The sequence below is a fragment of the Lissotriton vulgaris genome, chromosome 1_1 (assembly GCF_964263255.1).
Source record: "Lissotriton vulgaris chromosome 1_1, aLisVul1.2, whole genome shotgun sequence".
Lineage (NCBI taxonomy): Eukaryota > Metazoa > Chordata > Amphibia > Caudata > Salamandridae > Lissotriton > Lissotriton vulgaris.
In genome coordinates, this window is record NC_141685.1 from 1754891076 (window position 1) to 1754910875 (window position 19800).

General features: G+C 45.5%; 1 protein-coding gene across 1 annotated transcript in view; it reads right to left on the reverse strand.

Annotated features, from left to right (window-relative positions):
• Window positions 1-19800, reverse strand: part of SRGAP1 (SLIT-ROBO Rho GTPase activating protein 1) — a 538479-nt gene that overhangs the window by 41163 nt on the left and 477516 nt on the right. Inside the window, exon 16 of the mRNA XM_086919057.1 lies at window positions 3240-3345. Within this exon, the coding sequence (XP_086775183.1) occupies window positions 3240-3345 (106 nt within the window). The remainder of the gene's footprint in view (window positions 1-3239; window positions 3346-19800) is intronic.

Genomic DNA, 19800 nt, shown 5'->3' on the forward strand with positions numbered 1-19800 from the left:
CCTCGTGCCATGGTGCAAGGGTATCTGGGTTGCAGGCAGGAATGTTTTTTTGCAAGAAAGGACACCCTACAGGACAAAAACAATACTCTGAAGCTTTAAAAACAATACTCTGAGGCGTTTTCTTCTTTCTAAGTATGCAGCAGAATGCAGCACACTTAGAAAGAGGAATTAACGGGCAGAATAAAGATATTTCTCCTCAATGCGGCTCATCTGGGAAGACGAAGCATTTTCACACATTCACAGGTTTAGCAGTCTTGGCAAATCTGGAAATGCGCCAAAATCTATAGGTGGATGTGTAGGAATAACCACGCACCACCCATGTAACACCTTCCCGGCGTAGAGTAATGCAAGGCAGTGACTTGTGCTGCCTTGCGTTACTCCAGAGGTTCCAAGCAACGCAGGGCCACGCAAGGTGGCCTGGCAGTGCTTGGGAAATCTGACTTTAGCAAAGCAAAGTCTATGCCTGCTGGTTCCACAAGGAACGTGTCAGGGGACTTGTACTTAAAAGCACTATATGGGGCGGCTAGTTTACAAAGGTAACTGATGCCTTTTGCAATGAGTTTGCATTTGATTTTTACCAGGACAGAGTATTTCCGAGGCTTGTTTCACGTTGTTGCTCTTCCAAAGGATTAACCTATAGGGCTATCAGGAAAGCTGAACGAGCTGGTCTGAAAGTTCCATGTGTGGGATGGGTTTTTGGCTGTCTGTGGGCCCATTTTATAGTCTGCTGGGCCAGTTTTTACTGCTGGTTTCCCTGTTAGTGAAACAAACATTGCCTGTAGCAAGTTCAAATTGATGCAGTCCTCCAGCCTTCTCTTACAGGGTCCCTAAAGCCTGGAACGACCTACCAATACACATCAAAGTTTCCTCTTGAATTCTTGACTTCCAGAAGAAGCTGAAGACCTGGCTAATGTTAATAAAGAGTGATGAGGTTTAAGAGACATTGAGGTCAAGGAACTGCTAACCCTTTAGACAAAGTACATAGAAAATGAAATTGGAAAATGTTCAATAGGGAGCTACTTACTGGTCACAGGAATGTTGAAATATAAATGTAGCAAGGCAAACAAAAAAAACGGAATAATGAAGAAATAACAAAGAGAATAGACTGTGCCTGCAACAGTATAGCTATAGATGGGAATGGTATGAATGGCTAGTTTGTCTTTTTAGTATGCTGTTGGATACAACAAGTACAAGTGACTGGTGTTATGGGTTCTTAGAAGCAGAGAGAAATTTAATGTCTATCTCGGCGGTATCTGAAAACAAGGAGAGAGGAACAGAAAACCCCCTTCCTTAGAATAGCATGCACAACAAATATGGGCAGTTTGTGAGTTTCGTAAAATGTCAGCACATGCTGACCCATTTAAAATGCATCCAACAACTTTCTCAGCATGGTGTTTAGTGTTATCCTGAATAGTTAATGTTAGACGTTTGAGTCTTATTTAGCTGGAGGCAATTTGAGCCCACACACTTTTCAGTTTCAGGCATAAATTCTTTTTTAACTTGCAGTTGTTTGGATGGATAGAAATATAGCTGTATATTGTCTGCTTGAAATTGCAGGCTAAATCCATACTCTCTGTTAATGTTCAGGAGTGGTCACAGTTACAACGTGAAATTGAATTGTTCTGTCTGGTTGCTAATTCTAAATGGTTAATGATTCTAATACCTGTTTTTATAGTTAAGACTAATGAAAACACCTCGAGTTTCTAGAAAAACTTTAGCGAACAGAATTAGATTGTCATACTTGTAAGGTAAAAATTCATTGGTTGGCACTCTGAATCTTCACAACGACCTTACTCCACTTCTTACTTCAATTACTTATGTATGGGCTTTGTAATGTACTGCATGAAGCTTTTGGCTACTCCATACTGCAGGAAGGGAAAAACACTATACATCAGATGAGCAACTTGATGCAAGGAGAGAACATTTCCAATCAGGAAGTGTGGGTAAACATCTCTGATTTCTGCGATTATAGCCCCAAGAAGCCCAGGGAGTTGAATAGGTCAGTTTTCAGGAGATTTCCGAAACATGTTTTTGGGTTCAGCTCTCAGAGGTTTTCAGGGCATTCCACCATCTTGGCCCTTCTGCTTCCAGTGATCTGTCTCCATTTTTCAACCACATGAAGATGCATTTTTAGATCAAGTTCGCTGCTGATGGTTAAGGGATATTACGGGGAAGTATCATAGAGAAAACTTGTGCAAGTATTTTGAGACTTTCTTCCAGAAGGCTTTGTAGACAGAGAAAAGGAGATTGAGTTTTATACTGGCTTCGAGTGGAAGTCTGTAGAGAGCCTGCAGAGAAGATTTGATGATGTGGGGTTTAAGTAGTGCAAGCACAATCTGGCAACCTAGTTTTGTAGCCTTTGTAGCTTGGCAATGAAGGCTTTGCAATACTCTAGATGGGACATGATGAGGGCTTGAGTAAACTCCACCCAATGGGAGGCTTGGAGTGTTGGTAGGGTAATAAGTAGTAGAGCGAATTCAAGATTGGTCCCTTCAACTATGGCATTTACATGTGGAGCTAACAACAGTTTGTTTCACAAAGCCCTAACGAGCATCCAATTGTGGCTTAGATTTGACTAACAAGTAAGCAATATTTGAATTACAGTTCAGCTCAGGAAATGGAATTCAATTTTGTTTTCAATACTGCTACTGGCCAGAAAGGCAGTGCTAAATATACAAATACACCACAAAGCTTTGTTACTAAACTATTTTAATGCTGTTTTCTTCACAACACACAAAGAGATATTTCATTTGGACACAAGTAGAAGGTAGGCCTTTACAGAAGGAAGTCTTATGAGCAATACACGGCATACCTGTACATAGTGCAGGCCTGTCTGGTATGGCGGGGATCCCTTTAGTTTCTCGGCTATGGGCTCATATCTAGTGTCCTTTGGGACCCAAGCAATAGCTCACAGCCTTGACCGGGTCATTTGTTATGTTTATCGATCAACTGTCTTGTCAGGAAACCAAATTCTCATGGGGAGCCATCCCATGGCTGATGGTGTTAGCCCAACACTGCAATATTTTGCTTGGCTAACACCTTCACCACACAACTGGCCATTACTTTTGGTTACAGTTTGTATGTCCTCAGAATGTAGTGGTCAAACGAGAACCGCCCCTCCTAGCTTATTGACATGGACACCGCACTGCCAACTTTGTCCCAGAAACAACACAGAGATGAACACAACATGAGGACAACAGACAATCCTACAGGTTTAACATCTTCTTAGAGTTACTTACTGGTTGAGAAAGGCGAAGAGATATCTCATCACTATCAGGACAGACCTGGGAACAGTCAGAAGGATTTTGCGTATGTGCAGCGCCCTCTCATAGAGATTATCTATTCCTGCAGGAAAAAGACAGCATTGAGAGCCTTTTAATTCTGGTGTTAGTAGATAGAGCAAACAACTAAAACGTTTCCATGAATCACTAGAGTGCGAATTTAAATCTAAAGCATGTGAAGCGCGCTTTGCATTCTTGTTCTGCTGGCTTTGAACAAATTTCCTCAATTTCAATAGCAGCAGGCATTTTATAGGACGCATAAACCTGAGCGTAGGAAATCACAATTACACTATCAGCTCCATGTTGAGAGGCATTTCACGCTCGGTTATATCTCATTTTACGGCTTTTATTAGTAATCTGGATAAATAAATGGATCAGGCACATGTCTGGATTCAGTTCCTTGAGGTGCATCACAGAAAGCTGCAGGTAAGAAAGAGTGATGGCAGAGCCGGAGAACTACCACCGGCAAGCAATATCAAGAGGGGTAATTGTGTGATGTATCTACACTGCTAACTGCTTATGGACTGTCTGCTTTACATAGCAGATAGTTGCTGCTATGGAAAGCATTTTAGAAGCATTTACTGCAATAGTGAAGGGAATGAAGAACAAAGGAATGCCATTGGGTCCTGTATTAAATAAGTAATGTAAATAACATAGTATTATTAATTATAATTACAATTATAAAGCATATACCACAAACTCAATCAAGAGATTGCTGCTGTTATTCTATTAATTTTTATCAGGCTAGTAAAGACAAAAGGCTAGCTAAGGCATTGCCAGGATTCCAACTTCTTATTCACAGATGCTTGCGGTGCGTACAATTTGGTTACATGGAAAAGACGTATTTGTAATTTAGATGTATGTACCACTAACCACAATGTCATCATGGCCAGCTGAAGGCACTGTCTTGAATGTTAAACCAGGCAAGCATCAGATGTGTGCTAAAATGCTTCAATCTAGGCTGTCTTATAAGACACTAATAAACCTGGACTCATTTAAAATGTACATAGTTACCATCTCTACGAAGAAGATAACGATGCATCCATGAATTGTCCCACTGCATTTCTGGGTGACTCAAAGTGCACCCTTATCAACACACTTGCATAGTGCGCGTGCTAATGATAATTTATAAGAAGAGGGTGAACATATACAGGTAGAATTTAATTAAAAGTGTGCATTGTGGCACCCCTTCTTGTATTACAAATGGAATGTGCCTCAGGAAAAAATAATCCAAACAACGTGAGTCAAACATCTGCAGCAGAATCCACAGTGCATAGGATCACAACACATAGTGGCATGTACACATTGAAAGCTCAATGGCATAGGAATGCTTGAGCCAAACCATCTAAACCATCGAGGCTATTCTTTTTGTGGTTCTGTACTTACGTTTTAGCTTGTGTGTGGCATTACAAAAGTGAACCAACCACTACAATTCACCCCAACAGGATCAATATGGCCGAAATGCAGGACCACATCCCATAGCTACGATGGGGCGTGGTCTAGTGGATGCATTTCATCCTCCTTGTTATCACGTAGATGAATTTAGAGTTCGTGGCCACACTGAGATTGGGGGTTCACGTATTTTATGCTAATTAGTGTACATAAACATATTACGGCTTGCATCAGATTAGCCACTTCAGAGTGCCCTGATCAAACAAGATGATTGGCTGTCTATTGAAGCAGTTTCTCACCAGGTTAGACAAGTTCTTCTAGAAGATGTATGGAAGGACTTGGAGTCCAAAAAAGTCAAGTGTTTTTCTAATTTCTGAGCCAACAGGGGAAGCGGCCCAGCAATGGCATAGGCTTGGAGACCCCATTTAGACTGGCAAATGAACCAGTCAGGCCCCTCGCTTATGATCTTCATTCTGGCAACAGAGCCACTGCTGTGGCGGTTGAGAGAGAGAAACAAATGGAAAGAGGCTTATACTGGAATGCATTTCAATCACTACACATGCAGATGACATTTAACAGTTTTTCAGATACCTGGTTGACAATCTTGCCTCAATTATTCATGCTTTCATCTGGTTTGATGGATACTCGGGAGTCTTCATTAATTGGGATGAATCTGAGATCTTTTCCCTGACGGAGAATAATCATAAACCTAATCCGGACATCCCAATAAACTGAAGCTGTAACACTGCTACGCATTCAGAGGATGCACTGCGTAGAGGCAATGAAACCATCGTTAGGCTAAATCACAGCTCAGCAAGGAAGCAAACAACTTGCACCTTAAATACCTGTATTACGTTGAAGCTCTCTTTGGCACCCGGAGTGGCACTAATCAAAATTATAATACCTCAAACGTCTAAACCTGTTTTCAAACAAACGTATTTGATTAAATAAACATTTCTTTCACTCCCTGAGGTCACAGCTTGTCAGATTAATATGTTGGGAAAACAACTGCGGTTTAGCTTGATACTCTAATGCTGGGATTGTGGAGAAGTGTGGCTCACTGGTTAGAAGCGGCAGACCCTGAAGCAGAGTTCAGCCCGGGACCAGGGTTCAGTTCCCAGGGTCTTGGGTCAATGTCCGCAGACTCGATAATTCTCGCCTAGGTGCCTACGCTAACCATGGGTCCCACTCTGCAACTCTGGGCAATAGCTTCCTTAATCTCCACAACGGCCCCAGCTGCGCCGGGGATGCCTGGCTTCACCTTGGGGGTGCCCTCTCACAGGGAAAGCCAGGACGGGTTCCCCAGCGGTATACAGCGCCAGGACGCCACGTGACGAGGTAACAGTGCGCTTTACAAGTATACATACATTACATTACATTACATTACATTAGACATCTATAGATCTAGATCACCTGGCACCGGAAGGTCAAATTGCAGATTTTGGTGCCACCAGACTTTTGCTCTCCAATACCTTACACCTGAGAGGGAGCAAACAAATGTGTACCCAGTGCATGCCTTACTGTCCAGTGCTCCGCACACTAAGACACTTACTGTGGCAACCACTTGCTGCTGTAGAACAGTATGTGAAATGAAGCGGGTGTAGTCCTATTCTACTCAGCACTGATTCCCCTGATCCAGAAACCCTTCCCCCCCTTGACTTTTAAGTAGGTTGTGATGGAATCCCTGCATAGGGCAAGACTCACCCGAATAAGAGATTTATATAAGTGTTTTACACACAACCAATATAAATCTGATTGGACAACCACCCCACTAGCTATATTTACAAATGTTCAACCGTGCAATAAACTGAGTAACATGACTATAGCCTTTCCCTAGGAGCCAGTCAAGCTTAAGTCCAAATCTCAGTTAATAGGCTTCGCTGACTCCAAACGGTTGGGGACCAAACTATACTCTCTGCTGAGAAAGATTGGAGAAGAGAAGCATGACCAAGTCAGACTCACCTGGGAAACCGCTCCTGGTATAGAAATAAATAAACAAGGAACTGTGGATACATTCTTTCACGCAAACCATACTGATCACTCTAAATTACATACGAAAATTAATTTAATTAATACACTGGCTAGATAACAAAAAATAGACCTTTCACTAAGTCACAACTGTCTCAGATGGAAAACTGCCCAGGTAAGCTTTCTCCATCTAGCCTGGCTGTGTCTCAAGATATATGATGAGCTGAGATATACTGGCAACAAATGATTGGCCACCAGGTAGATGTCTCCTATAATAGCCCTAGTGGGCTTTGGAAAATGAATATCCCAACCCCTAAGGAGTTTGCCGTGGACCGGCAGCAGCTGACGCGCATTGGCCATTTTTTGGTGCAAGTGCCCGATTCCTGACACATTGATCAGAGATATGTCAAACAATGATTGAAGTGAAATATATGCAACTCTGCAACCAGTTACCTCCAGGCCTTAAGTCATATAGCGATATGGCGGCCTTTGAGAGCCTACCTAATAGACTGGGAGAATGAGATGGAGGGCCTAGTAGGCCCTCTTATAAATACAAGCTGAAACCTTGCAAATTACAACTTATTTATGGTCTTCTTAGGCTTGGGCCCTTTTTGAAACTCAGATCGCACATACAATACGTTACTATTCAACACAGCAGTGCGAATGCCACTTAAATGCATGGGTGTGAAACTCAATAGAAAAGCATAGACACTTTAGCATACTGTATACGGCCAAGATGTGATCAAAAGAAGTCAAGTGAACATAGTGCAAGAGTAAGAAGTTGGGGATGTTAGTTTTGCAATTTTCAATAATAATACAATGTAAGGGGCGTGGCCAAGCACGAGCTGTGATGGTCGCGTAGTCTAGGAGCTCCATGGTCGGTGAGCCCCGCAACTATCCTGCACACATATCCTGCAGTGCGGAATGTCTCCCTCGGGAACGGACAGGTGTCGGAGCCGGTGCGGCTCATTTCGGAGCCATTTGATGACCTTGCAGGGTAGTGGAAGGTGTGTGTCGCTGGCAGCTGAGTGCAGGCCTGTAAGCACGGACCCACAGTGTAAGCCCTGGCCGGACAACAAGGAACTTCCGGTCGGGCCGGAAGGTGGGGCTACGGCGGTAGAAGTGCTGCATCAAGTCGCTGTCTGGTCCCTCCACTGCCCGTGATTGACTCTGGCATTTAAAGGGAAAGCAGCGAAGAGAGTGCTGCAGCGGCCGCGATCGAGGCAGATGGCGCGTTCGGAGATCTCAGCTGCCCTCGGGGGAGAGAGTGGATCTCCCCCCCGATGTCGTGCCGCCGATCTTGTGAGGCCTCCTCCACCTGCCCCTCATAGACATTGTTTTCTGGGATTCAGCAAACTAGGTGGGGACGGGCCTCTCTACCCCGCCCCCCTTCCTATCTCCTCTTTCTGACCGTCACTGCCAGTTTACACAGTGTGGGGCACAGAGAGATTGAGCAGCTGTGGGACTGAGCTTGTGCCTATCGGAGCGCCTCTTGATGCAAACTGCTGGGTTGGTTTGGACTCGCCGCCTCCCCGCAACCACCCCCCCCCCGCCCCGCCGGAGCTGAATATCTGGACCGTCGCGCTGTATGGGGTTGCAAGCCTCACACGGGCACTGCTGGATGCGGTGTCTCAAGGAAGGTGATGTCCTGGTGGTATTGGATTGATGCCTCCTTCGCTTGGGCTATGACTCTGGTTTGAGCGGATAAACAGAGGTGGAGCTGTGATGTTAGGCGCTGATCCTTTGGGCCGGTAACGTGACTGTGGAGGTGTCCCCCCCCCCCCCCCCCTCCCCTCTCCTCCTTTGTTTTGTGTGTTTTGTGACTCTCTTCCCCTGGCTGATATCCTGGGTATATGGAGTAAATAGTGTGCAGCTGTCTGACAGTGCCTTGGGGTCGCTGGATACCGGCTTCGCCCGCGCCTACACAGTTGGGGGGCTGTGTTGCTCGTCCCTGCCGCAGTCAGTCCTGAGGTGCCCGTGTCCTGAGTTGCCTAGTTTGGAGTATCCTCTGGCTGGTTCTTGGCTGGCCCCGGATTGTACACTGAACATTGGGGCCTGGAGCGAGTGAAGGGCACTGGGACTAGGGGGGCGAAGCCGGTCCAATCTAACAAACAGGATCGGTACACTGTCACTAAAGATATGTCTAGGGGTAGGTTGTCGGCAGAATCGGCGAGGTGGGCGTCGACCGGGGATGAATCTAAACTATCTCTCAAGGACGTCATGGATGCTATATCTGGGTTTAAGACCTCACTTGAACATAAGATGGACTCAATGGCCATAGACATCAACTTAATTTGTGCAGACATGAGGAAACTGAATGAAAAAGTGAAACAGGTTGAGCTTACCACCTCTGGCCTCGTGGAGGATGTCTCCCAGTTGCAGGAGGAGGTTGGAAAATTGCGCAATTCACGTGTGGCATTTGACCTCAAGTTAGAGGACTATGAAGGCCGCCTCCGCCGTAATAACCTGCGCATCTTTGGTGTGCCCGAAAAGTCGGAGGGGCAGACCCCAGACTTGTTTGTCGAGGAACTTATTCTCAAGCATCTGCAGCCGAAGGGCCTCAGTACGTTTTTTGTTGTTGAGCAGGCGAACAGGGTCCCGGCGGCCGTCCCAGACCGGGCACTCCCCCGCGGCCCATGTTGGCCAGCGTCCTCAATTTCCATGACCGAGATGCTATTCTTCAGTGCTCGAGGGCCAGCGCTTCCCTCAAGTATGAGAACGCTACTATTGCTTTCTTCCCAGACTTCACGCAGAGGGTACAGAAACAGCGAAAATCTTTCTTGTCGGTGAAGCGTGAGCTGCGGGAGAGAGGTATGAAGTACTCTATGCTGTTCCCGGCCCCTCTTCGAGTGGAGGCGGATGGTAGAGTATGGTTTTTTGATCAGCCGGAGACAGTGTCGGAGTGGCTGGAGGTTCGGGGCCATCCGGATCGAGCGGACCATGGGGGTGATGGTGATGTTGCGGCTTAGCCTCCCTGATTGGATGTTCGGTCCTGTGCCTTGGGGGTGTGTGGGGGGGGAGGGGGGTGTTGGGGGCGTGGGGGGGAGGGTTTTTGCGGTTTTCATGGGGGGTGAGGTAGAATATTTGCATAATTGTATTCACTGCGGAATCATTCTTATGGAGGTTTTTTTTTTTCGATGGGCGCTGACCTGAGCTCTCTGGACTTATCCCCCTAGGTACCTTTTTTGTTCTTTCTTTTGAATGTTAAGGGCGACCGGCATGCTGCTTTTTCAATGGGCAGTTTGAAGCCTAGTGGGCAGGGCAGCGGGGTGAGGGGGTGTTGGGGAGGGAAGTTTGTTTCACCAGTTGGGTGGATGGTTTATAGCATCAGTGTGCTGTATTTGCTTAATATATTGCTTACAGAGGATTGTCAACTCTTTCTCGCAAATGATGATGGGGGTAGGGAACTAAAGGTTTTGAGTTGGAACGTGAATGGGTTGGGGAACAAAATTAAACGTAGTGTGGTTCTTCAGTATCTTAAACGTCAGGCGCCAGATGTGGTGTAGCTTCAGGAAACGCACTTAGTTGGTAATACATGTAGGGCTATGCAAAGAATAGGGTACAAGCTGGTGGCACATGCTGGATTCACATCGGGCTCCAGGGGAGTAGGCATCCTTACACGAAAGGCACTTCCCTTGGTGACAGACTCTATGTGGGAAGATGACATAGGAAGATATGTCGGTATTACAAGTCGGTGGAAGGGACTTATTCTTACTCTCTTGTTTGTCTATGTACCCCCGGGTATGCAGAGCACCTCCTTTGCCGACTTGGGCAAACTTCTGCTTGAGTTGCCGGTTGGACTTTTGATCCCTTGTGGTGATTTCAACGCTGTGGTCTCTGGAGTGATGGATAGGCATCCCCCACGGGACATAGGGCTCGCCATGCAATGGTTACCGGACTTTATTGATGCCATGGGTTTGGTGGATGGTTGGAGGTTGCTCCACCCCAGTCAGAAGCAATACACATTTCACTCCAGTGCTCACCACAGCCTCTCCCGCCTGGATTATTGTTTGGTGCCGGCGGCCCAGGCGTCTTATCTCACCGAGGCTGTTCATCTCGCCAGGGGCATTTCTGATCATTCCCTGTTGTGGTTCCGGTTTAATATTGCTTTAGGAGCAGTAGGTAGGGTGGCCCCCATTAACCCCTGGCATTTACGTAATCCCAAACTTTGAAAGGACCTCATCAAGGCTCTAGATGATTATTTTGTGGATAATTAGGGGTCGGTGTCCTCTTCTGTTTCCCTTTGGGAGGCCTTTAAGACAGTCATTAGGGGTAAGTCTCTGTCATTGATAGCCGGAACAAAACAGGAAAGGAATAGGGAGGTTGTGGATGTGGAAGCTGAGATTACAAATCACTGGTTACGGATAGAGCCAGGGCTCTTAGCAGGGAGCAGCAGGGCAGGCTTTATGACCTGGGGGACAAGGCAGGGAAGCTTATCGCTTGGTTGGACAAAAAGGACTGGGCTGACTGAGTTGTCCCAGAAGTTGTTACAGAGGAGGGAGCCTCGCTTACGGATCCACAGAGTATTGTCGACAGTTTTGCTGCTCACTTCCAAACTGTGTATACCTCGTTCTCAGATCGACCGGAGGAAGATTCTCATTTGTAGCTTTGTGATATACAGCTCCCGTGTCTTTCCCTTGAAGATCGTGATTTTATGGTCAGTGCTCTCACAGCAGATGAACTCGCCCTGGCTATCCGTTCCTTGAATTCTGGTAAGGCGCTGGGACCTAATGGGCTCCCTATTGAACTCTACAAACTTAAACCCGATAAGCTGGAACCTTATCTTAAAGGTATGTTTGTTGAGGCTAGGGAAAAAGGGATCCTGCCCAGGGATCAGAGAGTCGCTTCAGTGGTGGTGCTTCATAAGGCGGGTAAACCCAAGACGACCAGTGCCTCCTATAGGCCCATTTCTTTATTGAATGCTGAACCTAAAATTTTGGCCAAGGTTCGCTCTAATAGGTTGGTGAAAGTGGTTAGTAAGTTGATCCACCCAGATCAGTCGGGCTTTATCCACCACAGAAACACAGCTTTAAATTTGCTTCGGTTGCATGGGGTGATAGCCAGGGCCCACACTTTGCAGGAACTAGCAGCAATTGTTTCGCTTGATGCAACAATGGCTTTTGATACAGTAGAATGGTCCTATTTGTGGGTCCTGACTAAATTTGGATTTGGCCCAAATTTTTCAGCTGGGTGCGCATGCTGTATTCGGAGTCGCTTGCCCAGATAGTTGTCAATAATCGGGTATCGGCGTCCTTTCGTTTTGATCGTAGCACTCAGAAGGGCTGCCCTCTCTGTCCCCTCCTTGTCTCGTTGGCTCTCGAGCCTCTAGCGGCTTGGTTGCGCTGGGAACCGTCCATCCGGGGCATTTGGTGGTCACCCGATTGGGAGGCCCGATCGCTCTTTATGCTGACGACATGTTGCTTTCTTTGACCTCTCCCCGGAAGTCACTCATTGTCCTATGTGACGTCCTGGCTTCTTTTGGTAAGAACTCCGGCCTCTCTATTAATTGGGGGAAATCTCTGTTGTTCGTTCTGAAAGGTGACCCTCCGGTCCCTCTGCAAAACTGTCCTATTCAAATTAATAAGGACGGATTCAAATATTTGGGTATCTTCATCTCTCTGGATCCAGCGGTCAGATATGCTCAAAATCTCCTTCCCCCCTTGCAGCGGCTTAGGAGTGATATCGTCAACTGGAAGAAACTCCCGCTCTCTTTGTTGGGGCAAGCGGCCCTTTTTAAAATGATGGCTCTGCCTCATATCCTTTATGCACTTCAGAATACTCTGGATGTAGTACCATCTAGCTATTTCCGTGAGGTTGAAGGGTTGCAGCGCAATCTCTTTTGGGAGGGCAGACCCCGTATCGCTTTAGCTAAACTGACGCTTCCCTGGTACGATGGAGGCGTTGCCCTGCCGGACATTAAGCGGTATTATTGGGCCTCTCAGCTGTCTGCAATCAACCATGGAATGCACGGTCCTATCTCGGATCATGGCTATGCCATGGATAAATGGCTTCTCCCTGGAGGTAGCTACAATAGGGTGCTATATTCTAAGCCAATGAAATTGAGTCTGACAGGGCCCATCAAGCATGCTGTCCGTATTTGGTACGATGCCACGAGTTCTCTGGGATGGAGGGACAAATTGACACTAGCCCCCCGTTATTTGATTCGGAGCGGCTGGGTAAGCTCTGGAATACGAAAGGATTTGATAAATGGGACTGGATAGGCATTTCCACTATCAGGGATATTTGGGGCAAAGGGAGGATTAAGTCCCTTGAGGAATTGCAGGCTGAATTCGAGCTGATGAACTCTGAGTTTTTTCGATAAGCACAAATTCGGCATTCTTTACAGGCTGTTCTGCCTATTCGGCATTCTTTACAGGCTGTTCTGCCTGTGGACGCTGATCTTCCAGAGGCTTCGCCTCTTGAGGATAGAATTTTGGATGGTCACCTCCCCGAAAAGACGATCTCCCTGATTTATAAGAAGCTAATTAATCACAGGGCTGATCTGCTTTGGGAGTTGAGGGATAAGTGGGTGTGAGATGGAATAGAACTTGATGAGGAATAGCAGTCGGCTGTGTCCTCCCCTAAGGTAGTTGCCATTCCTGCGCGGCTGTGACTCGTCCAACTTAAAATACTGCATAGGGTTTATGCTACGGGGCCCCGCTTTGTGCGGATGGGTCTGTCTAACACCGACTTGTGTAAACGGAAGTGTGGTCTGGTTGGGACGTTCCTCCACATCATCTGGGAGTGTAGATATGTTGCTGAGTACTGGCGTGAGATACACAATACTATTTATGACGTTTTGGGGGTCTCCTTGCCACTAGAGGTGAGGAGATGCCTCCTAAACATATGGGAACCTACGGATCTCAACTCCGCACAGACACAATGGGCTACACTGAGCTTCATGATAGCGAAAAGGAACATTGCCCAGCAATGGTGTTCGGAGCAGCCTCCCAAACTTGAGACCTGGAAGAATAACTTGGACTGGTGTATGTTACGGGAAAAAACTGTTTTTGTGTCAAGGGGTCGCCCCCGTAAGTGGGCGTTGTCATGGGGACCATGGAATAACTATAGAGGAGAGATTTGTTTGACGCCTAGAACAGCTGTTTTTGATGTACCCCCCATCTCCGTAAGGTCTTTAACATTTTTGTACTTTTGTATCCTATTCCCCCGGATTGTGGATTATTTATTATATAACACTCCTCTGTACTGTGTCCTTTACTGATTCCTGTTTTAAATAAAAAGAATTGATAAAAAAAAATACAATGTAAATTAACTAGTTAGCCAGTCACTGCGATCCGAATACATGCATCTGATACCCTCTCATGATAACGTAAAGTGTTGCATCAGCAATGACTATCTATAACTTTTGCTGGAAAATGTAATTAAAAAAATAACAAAAACTTTTATCTCACATAGATGCGGGAAATATTTGAGAATCTATAGAAAATGTGGCATCATTTTTGCTTCTGGAGCACTAACCATAATTTCCTTGAAAGAAATTATTCGAATATCAACATTTTTACTTGGTGAAACCACCTTAAAACTCACCACAATTCCTAAAATTAGACTGGCGCCACCAATAAATTATCTATAGTGCGGCTAAATGTAGTTATCGCCTGTTTACAAGCATTCAAAGCAGAGCATTCAGTAAAATGCATTTCATTAGGACTAAAATAACAACACCTTTTTGCAAAAAAACAATCCACCCGGTATGCATGTTGTAACCTTCCACCAAAATAGTACCATGAAAAACAGGCCATGCACAAACTATTTTGCCCTAATCCACCCTTGGATAATATTGCTTAAAAATATATATAATCGAAGAGTGAAGCACCACAGATCAGGATGTGTCACAAGGCGAAATGTTGGGCCACTATCCAACAAAGAACAAAAATTAATTGGCAAGCCAGATGGATTGCGAGGAGCTCCGCAACATCTGCAAAACCAACATGTCTATGTTACATAAAACAAAATATATAAATAAAATGTTTCGGCGTGTTTGTTTTTTTAATATGTATGTACTTATTGAATTTTGATTATTCATGTTTTATTGTTGTTTACTTGTGTGCTTTTATGGCCTCGAGCTAAAATAAAAGTTTTTGTACGAAATACAATCTAGTCCCAGAGTATGATGAATTCTGAAGTGACCTTATGGCAACGTGATATGCCTTAGTAAAACAAATGTATATGTAAAGCAAAACATGCATGATTCACAGAATGACATTGGCAAATTATTGATTGTATAGGAGAAATTGGGTCTTCAATACAAGAGCAAAGTCCGGGAAAATCATATACAGAGTTGGCGCATGAACAGCAGTGTTACATTTCATTATGGATTTTAAATAAAGTAATCTTTCTTTAAGTACATGCATCAAGTACCTAACGTAAAATGTCCCTAGAAGCATAAGATTTCTAGTCCTAGGTGTTCATTGTCCGAAACAATGCAATCTGTTTTTTCAATCTGCATCAACTGAAATGGATCCCAATTCTGAGAACCCCACAAAGCATTTGTGTTGTTAAATGAAAGCTTAGACTGCAGAACTAGTTCACCTTGTGACCGGGGTCATCTTGTCGACCTTAATTTATGAAAGAAATGGTGGTACTTCTCTCAAAGAGTCGGAGTTATAACAAAAAAAAGCGGACAAACTCGAAACAGCTGCCATGGGCAAAGAAAACATAAACCCAAAGTGACGAGTACATAATACATGAGAATGTCAGCCCATTCATTCTACGTACAACAATAAACCAGAAGGCAAATCCAGTTTTAATGAAGTGATCTGTCTAAAGATGTGGAAACTTTAACAGACAGCAAGGGTCTCTGTGGAGCGGTGGGGGTATTGTACTAACACATGCCTGGAGCTTTGATGTTAAATACAAGGCGGTGGCCCTTGGGGCTTGCATCCTACGCACGCCAAGTTCATCTGTCAGGTACAATACAATAGGAAAATCTGTTGTAATTAAATATTAAACTTTGTCAGTTTGTGCTCTCTTCAATACCGGAGAGGTGCCATCCTGAAAGCAGGGACATAAAAAACAAGCACTGGAAATGCAATAGGTCTCGGATTTATTTGAGTTAGAGCTAATGCCATTGTAAATGGCAATGTCTTTCAGCCATGTGTTATGGAGTGTATGCATGTGGTGTGTAGTGGAATTATGTGGGTTGGATTGGAATTGTAGCAATGGTGGCATGCTGCGCTTTAGATGAATATGTTTAAAAGTAAAGTGCACCATACTGCGATTGCTACAATAGTTAATTGTGGATGCGTTAACAATTGATGTGTGCACTGATGGCTGGTGGTGTGTGTGCCTGGTGGAAGCGTGCACTGCCGGCTGGAGGTGTGGGTCACTCATGCTGTCACTCACTCTGCTGTCACTCATGCTGTCACTCTCACTCTACTGTCACTCTCACTCTGCTGTCACTCATGCTGTCACTCTCACTCTACAGTCACTCTCACTCTACAGTCACTCTCACTCTACAGTCACTCTCACTCTACAGTCACTCTCACTCTACAGTCACTCTCACTCTACAGTCACTCTCACTCTACAGTCACTCTCACTCTACAGTCGCTCTCACTCTACAGTCGCTCTCACTCTACTGTCGCTCTCACTCTACTGTCGCTCTCACTCTACTGTCGCTCTCACTCTACTGTCGCTCTCACTCTACAGTCGCTCTCACTCTACAGTCGCTCTCACTCTACAGTCGCTCTCACTCTACAGTCGCTCTCACTCTACAGTCGCTCTCACTCTGCAGTCGCTCTCACTCTGCAGTCACTCTCACTCTGCAGTCACTCTCACTCTGCAGTCACTCTCACTCATGCAGTCCCTCTCACTCATGCAGTCCCTCTCACTCATGCAGTCCCTCTCACTCATGCAGTCCCTCTCACTCATGCTGTCCCTCTCACTCATGCTGTCCCTCTCACTCTGCTGTCACTCTCACTCTGCTGTCACTCTCACTCATGCTGTCACTCTCACTCATGCAGTCACTCTCACTCATGCAGTCACTCTCACTCATGCAGTCACTCTCACTCATGCTGTCACTCTCACTCATGCTGTCACTCTCACTCTGCTGTCACTCTCACTCATGCTGTCACTCTCACTCATGCTGTCACTCTCACTCATGCTGTCACTCTCACTCATGCAGTCACTCTCACTCTGCAGTCACTCTCACTCTGCAGTCACTCTCACTCATGCAGTCACTCTCACTCATGCAGTCACTCTCACTCATGCAGTCACTCTCGCTCATGCAGTCACTCTCGCTCATGCAGTCACTCTCGCTCATGCAGTCACTCTCGCTCATGCTGTCCCTCTTACTCTGCAGTCACTCTCACTCTGCAGTCACTCTCACTCTGCAGTCACTCTCACTCTGCAGTCACTCTCACTCTGCAGTCACTCTCACTCTGCAGTCACTCTCACTCTGCAGTCACTCTCTCTCTGCAGTCACTCTCTCTCTGCAGTCACTCTCTCTCTGCAGTCACTCTCTCTCTGCTGTCACTCTCACTCTGCTGTCACTCTCACTCTGCTGTCACTCTCACTCTGCTGTCACTCTCACTCTGCTGTCACTCTCACGCTGCTGTCACTCTCACGCTGCTCTCACTCTCACGCTGCTCTCACTCTCACGCTGCTCTCACTCTCACGCTGCTCTCACTCTCACGCTGCTCTCACTCTCACGCTGCTCTCACTCTCACTCTGCTGTCACTCATGCAGGACTAAATTGTAATTGTGGGCCAGCAAGGCAACGGGCAAATCACTGCTTCTGGGTTGTAAAAGAGAATGCGCTGCTTGAGAGTATCCACAGGCGAGACCAAGGAAATAACATGCGTTGGCTCTCTCTAGTGGCTCCAATGCAGTCGTCCTCAAACTTCTTAATGCTTCTGCACGCAATACCCTGTAAAATAAATCCTCAGGCCCCCCTCAATGTTTTTGCAGAATATGCTCGGTTACCCATTTGGACATATACTCCCAGTTAGGAAATCAATGCCAAAAGTTGTTAGTTAGGGCCCATTACAAGGTGGCTTACCGACGCTCATTTATTAATTTATTTATAAAGTTTTATATAGCGCAAACAAGATTCCGAAGGATATCAGAGCGCTTTACAATAAGTTGGTAGAGAGGACCAAATTAAATATACAGAGCAATTGTGGAAAGTAGTACCAACTAACCTGGCTGGGGTATTGATTTATTACTGTTGAATGTGGAGAAGAAGCACGACTTAGGAGAGTCATGATGATGGCCCTCACATCCATCATCAATTGTAATAAATAGCATATTACAGTCTGCACATTTGAATATAGGGCTTATGCCATGGTATGTTTTTCAGGTGAACGTGTTTCAAGATGCAAAGAGCTAAATGTGTGCCTTGTGTTAAAAAAATCACATTGTAGATACCTCATGACTATTAAGAGAGTTGTTTCTCTATGTAAAGCAATCAACAACAAAGAATTGGAACTAATCGCTCTGTTCACATACTATTCCCATCTGTTCTGCAGAAGTGTGCCACTCCCACCTCCCACTCTTTAGCACACTTGGCTAACAGCACTGGGATATAAAAGGGACGACCGAGGACCAATCAAATGTCACCATGCGCCAATTAAGACTGCTGCTGTAAAAGTATTCCCCCCACGCCTGTGATGTCGAAAGGTGGAAGAGCAAACGCCAAAGGTCGGTTTGAACTATTTACTCCAACTACATCGGCCAAAATGCTTCACTTCAATAATAATCTAATAACTTTCACTATACGATTTTCAACTTTTGTATATTTTTTTTCATGCTGTAGAGTAGATATGTGATGTTTAAAGAAATAAACAATGCCGTTTTTTGTACATGTGTTCTTGTCCAAAACAAACTGACATCGAATGATTTAAGTGAGCTTATTTCAGGTCCCCAAATATCTCAATGTATCTCAATGTTAGTTACACAATATAGTGTTATCAGGATCTAACACGCGGTAGATGCCCAAAAGCTGTCAATCTACATCTTTTTCATCTGCTGATAATGGTACAATGACATGCGAATGTTCTAAACTTCCTAATTACATTAAGAAATTGCACAATAAGCACAAAACTTTGGATGGATGTAACAGACTGGCCATACAGCCCGTAGCAGAATATTTAATTAACACATTAGGAAAGACCAAGTTTTACTAATTGGCACCAGAGATAACAATCATTAGCAAAGCCAACTAGTATGGCTTTACATTTGAGTCCTGACTAAAAGATTACATAAGAGAGGCCACTGTGGGGTCAAAAACAATTGCTTTTTTGTATACAATGCATCTAAGATTTATTTTAACACTTGAAACAAAACATGAAGCTTCTCCTGGCCAGAGACTGGCGCCCACTCGGATATCACTCAAGCCACCCCAGGGGGCCCACCCCCCAGTTTGAAGACCTCTGCCCTAAGGAAATGGCTCTAAGGCAGTAACGTCCTCTGGGCATCCTTAAGGAAACGACCACAGGAAATAAAGGGGCTCCAACAATGGCATCTACCAGGCCACAACATGTCTGTTGGGATTAGGAACCCTCTGGGATCCTACATAAATAACAGTGACATGTTACAAATGTCATACACTTTGGACCAGGCCTAGCAATGCTGCCACATTGGCAGTTCCCGGGAGGCTGCAAGCTGTGACACGGCCTTCAAAGCAGGACGCCTGCCACCACGTAATGCCCGCACGCTAGTGGGTTGGTAGCAACAGTTTTTCCTGGGCTGATTCTGGTTTGCAGTTCGGCCCGGGTGGTCCCGTTAACGCCAATACCCCCTGTGCAGAACATCTTGAGCACAATGGCTGCCTTGCCGCCAAAATTCCTTCAACAACCCACTATGGCCATTACAACGAAGGCCACAGGACAGGCGACAGTCGGTGGCATGGTGTAACCATCCCCATGGCAACCGCCTCCAAGTTTGGACTTCTGCGGTACAATGATGTAATCATGAGGGAATGCCACGGGCAAACTGGAAGGGTGAGATGTGCCCGCTTGCAAAACTGCACCTAAAAGCTCTTATCTAGTCTGCCAACATTTTCTCCTGACGCGGTTACTATAATTGCACTTTCACATTTCAATTAGTTGCACCTAAATCCGCGGCCCTCGCACCACAGACTCCTGGATGCCTTCTAGTTCTTTGCCCCTATATGAAGCAAGGAGCAGTCTTCCAGCCTGCC